This window comes from Simochromis diagramma, unplaced genomic scaffold (assembly GCF_900408965.1).
Source record: "Simochromis diagramma unplaced genomic scaffold, fSimDia1.1 OVJJ01000421.1, whole genome shotgun sequence".
Classification (NCBI taxonomy): Eukaryota; Metazoa; Chordata; class Actinopteri; order Cichliformes; family Cichlidae; genus Simochromis; species Simochromis diagramma.
The window spans coordinates 151,954-155,918 of NW_024387250.1; the positions used below are offsets into that span (position 1 = coordinate 151,954).

General features: G+C 38.4%; 1 protein-coding gene across 5 annotated transcripts in view; it reads right to left on the minus strand.

The window, feature by feature from the left end:
* LOC120714699 (interferon-induced very large GTPase 1-like) overlaps positions 1-3,672 on the minus strand; it is a 37,380-nt gene extending 33,708 nt beyond the window's left edge. For 2 of the 5 annotated variants that reach the window (XM_040001042.1, XM_040001040.1), the window contains exon 1: positions 3,376-3,672. In XM_040001042.1, the coding sequence (XP_039856976.1) occupies positions 3,376-3,412 (37 nt within the window). In that variant the 5' untranslated portion in view covers positions 3,413-3,672. The remainder of the gene's footprint in view (positions 1-3,375) is intronic. The other 3 variants (XM_040001041.1, XM_040001043.1, XM_040001044.1) reach the window with 3 other exon arrangements.
* Between the last annotated feature and the right edge of the window lie 293 nt (positions 3,673-3,965).

The following is a 3,965-nucleotide window of genomic DNA, read 5'->3' on the forward strand; positions in this document are numbered from 1 at the left end:
CATAAATAAAGCTCCCTCACCTCAGTTTGTGCTGTATCTTGGGTCCTTTAATAGTTCCACCACGTTTAAATCTTAATATGAAATGAGTAACAGTAGGGTGGACATTAGGTAAGGCTGCACTTTTTGCAGCGATCTCGTATAGAAAACTATACGTGTAATAAAACAGGTCGCAGCTGTTCAATAGGAATCTGGTCTATTTGATGATATAATTCATATTGTCGACCAGTGTTGGTCAAGTTACTTGAAAATAGTAATTAGTTACTAATTCCTGATTACTTCTCCAAGAAAGTAATCCCATACTTTCTTGATTACATATTTTTAAAAGTATTTAGAAATGTGTTTAACATTTAAACCTATTTTCTGCATATTCCAGTATATAAAATAAATTTCTTTGTGTGCGTTTACACTCTTTCAAATAGATGCAAGTAAAGCACAGGAAAACATAAATAAAATCAAAGATTCAGCGGCACTAAGTCCTGTCGCTCTTAAATCCATTTTCACCTGTTTAGCAGTAGTGGGCCCAGTGGAGGTTTGCCTGGTGCCACAGCGGTCAGTGGAGGGATCCGTGGGTTTTCTCTGTGAATTTCACATTCCCATGGCAGTGTGCTAGCTGCTTGCTCAGATTTGAAGTTAAATTTTTTGTTAGAAACAGTTTTCTTCCCACGCAGAGTGTACAGTGGACACTAATGTCAGCTGCACACACTAAGCATGTAAATATAATAACCACTGCAGCCAAAAAGAGTGCCTGACGAACCCAGTTGTAAGTAAGTTATTAAGACTCGACTGTACACTGTGTTTGTGTTTTCCTCCGAAAACAATAAGTTCCGTTGGAGCAGCCTTTCAACGCCTCTCTCTGTCTCTCGCAAGCAAAGTTGACCCAGACAACAAAGTAAAGCTAGTTTTCGGCTACAAGCCCGACACACAACCCGACGTATTAGCCAGAGGTCCCTTTACTACAGTTCGGAGCCACGGACCTGTTTTATATACACGTATAGTTTTCTATACGAGATCGCTGCAAAAAGTGCAGCCTTACCTAATGTCCACCCTACTGTTACTCATTTCATATTAAGATTTAAACCGTGTGGAACTATTAAAGGACCCAAGATACAGCACAACTGAGGTGAGGGAGCTTTATTTATGGAGCGTGAACATACAAAGGCGAGGGTGGCGAAAACAGAAGAGAGAAAACGTAAACTGGGAAAACTAAGCAAAAACAAACCTGAAACCGGAGATGCAGGGAGATGCAGGGAGACGCAGAGGAGGGAGACGCAGGGAATGAACACGGACATACCAGCAACACACACCAGAAAATACAGGGCTTAAATACACACAGGGCAATCAGGAAATGGGAGACCGGAGGGAGACATGGCTGGGATTAATTGGGCATAACGAGACAAGGGGAAGCGAATCTAGAAGCACTGACAAGAGACACAGAACTTCAAAATAAAACAGGAAATACACTGACTAAACTCTACACACGCAAACTTAACACAGACTGGGGAGACAGAACATAGGAACGTGAAACGTGGAACAGGAGAGTACAACGGACACAAACACTAGGGATAATCATAAAAAGCAACCCAAAATAAACAAAACCACAGAATAATAATAAACTTAAACATAAACACGGAGTCCACAAACTCCGGACCATGACACCTTCAGTAATAGTAATAAATCACACAGCAATAGTACATTCATGTAGTTGTAAAAATCATGATAATATATTAAGTAGTCCAAAGTATTCAGAATACGTTACTCTCACTGAGTAACGTAATGGAATCCTTTACAAAATACATTTTGGGGCATGTATTCTGTAATCTGTAGTGGAATACATTTTAAAAGTAACCTTCCCAACACTGAATGGCAGTATTGCATCTTATCTCGGTACTCAATACTAAAACCACCACAAACCACAATGTACCAGCAACATCAGAGCAATGGCAAAACAGAAGGGTCGAGAATATGGAGGCATAAAGGGACAAAGACTTTGAAAAGTGTGGGAGCATTAACAGAAAACAAATTTGAATCCAGACTGTGCAAACTGTTTTGTCTTGAATATATTTATATGCTAATGAGACAAATAAGTAGCCATAGAAATTGTATTTTGATTGTTATTGTGAAGCTTTTATTTTGTAGTGATGGGAATTCCGGCTCTTTTTAGAGAACCGTCTATTTTGGCTCAGCTCACTAAAAAGAGCCAACTCTTTTGGCTCCTAACCAGCTCTTTACGTTGTTTTGTTGCTTTAATTAATTTATTATCAAGAACAATATAAAATTATGCACAAAAGGAATTACTAATGTAAAAAAACGTGGTTTTATTTATATATGTTTATAGCTACCTAGATCACTTAAATTACACAATTGAAAGCATTTGTCTTGTACATGCTTTGTCTCTAGGGGCCACCGTAAATATACTTTTATTTATTCACTCCACATAAAATGTAATAAATAATATAAAAATAAAGAAACCAAACTATTTAACATTTTATACATTTCAACTTTTAACTACTTAACTTTTCAGCTTTTTCCTTTGACCAAATTTAAGTGAAACAACACAAAACACTGCAAACCACAACACAATTAAAAATATAAATTAAAATATGGAAAGAAAAAAAAAAGGGGGGGGGGGGGGGGGGAAGAACGCCCAGATCTTTAATTAAGGGAAAAGTTGGCATTTAGAATATTAATATCACACTCAACTGACTGCGTTTTATCTTCCCATTGCACTGATGGGTGAACAGTTCTTAGGTGCCTGTGCATGTTGTTTGTGGAGCCGGCTCTATATGATATCCTTTTCTTGCAGACTCTACACTCTGCCTTTGTTTTGTCAATAAGATTGAAATGGTTCCAGACTTTGCTTCTTTTCTTGGTGTCACTCATTTTCTTTACTGTACCTTTCCAATGGGACGGTGTTGTCTCTTGTTCTTGCTCCCGGCTCTCTTTCTTTCCCTCTCCCTCCTGCTCTTGTTGTGTGCTACTGCTGCTGCAGTGTAACTACCGCCCCGCCCTGCCCCCTCAGCTCAGCGCTGAGCAGAGGGGGGAGGGGCGCAAACGCAAGGCTCTGTTTGGTCTCTGCTCAGCGCAAACACAAGGATGACTTGCAGCATGAAGCGAAAAAAAGTGAAAGAGAGGGCAGGAGAAAGAAAAAAAAAAACCCACGGCCCCCAATGAGCCGGCTCGCATCGTTCACTTCTAAGAGCCATTTCGTTCGCGACCAACAGATCACTAATGGCTACGCATTTGAAATCATTAGGCTGATTATTGCTGTTACACAAAGCATATCTGCTATAGTTTTGGTTTTTAGTCTTCCATGTCATGCACATAACAGAAACAACAGTGACAAAAAATGGCTTAAAAATGACAAAAAAAGCATACCTTTATCAAAGAGATCTGTCAGTTTCAAACATTTCATTCTGTCATCCAGTTTTTGGGGGTTTTGTTGTTTTGAATTTCCTGTTTTTGCCGTGTTGGCAGTAGAATTGTTCTTCCTTTTACTGTTGACGTCTTTGAGTGGAGCAGGGGGATTGTGACCACTCGTTTTATGCTGTGAGGTTAACTCTTTCCCTTTCACTCAAGATCATGTGATTTCTTCTAAAGCCTTTTACAGTAAACTGCCTCTGATGATATGGTGCAGAAAGGTTTTCTGCTGTGTTGCAGAAGAAAGGGTATTTATTATAAAGTGAATTCTGAAACTATTAAACAGGTTAAATCAGAATACTTTATTGATCCCTAGGGGAAATTATGTAAATACACACCTTTCCTGCATAATGAAGTATTAAACTTCATGGTTACATTCACGCGCAAAAGTGAGAGTTTATATAATGAAAATCTCCACAAACACACATTTACTAAGATGAACAAACTAAGAAGGCAATAAAAAAAATATGTGATTTACAAAGTTTAGTTTGAGTTTTTTAAACAAGAGAAAAGAAAAAGGTCTATTCATTTTCATGTTTTTCTTACAA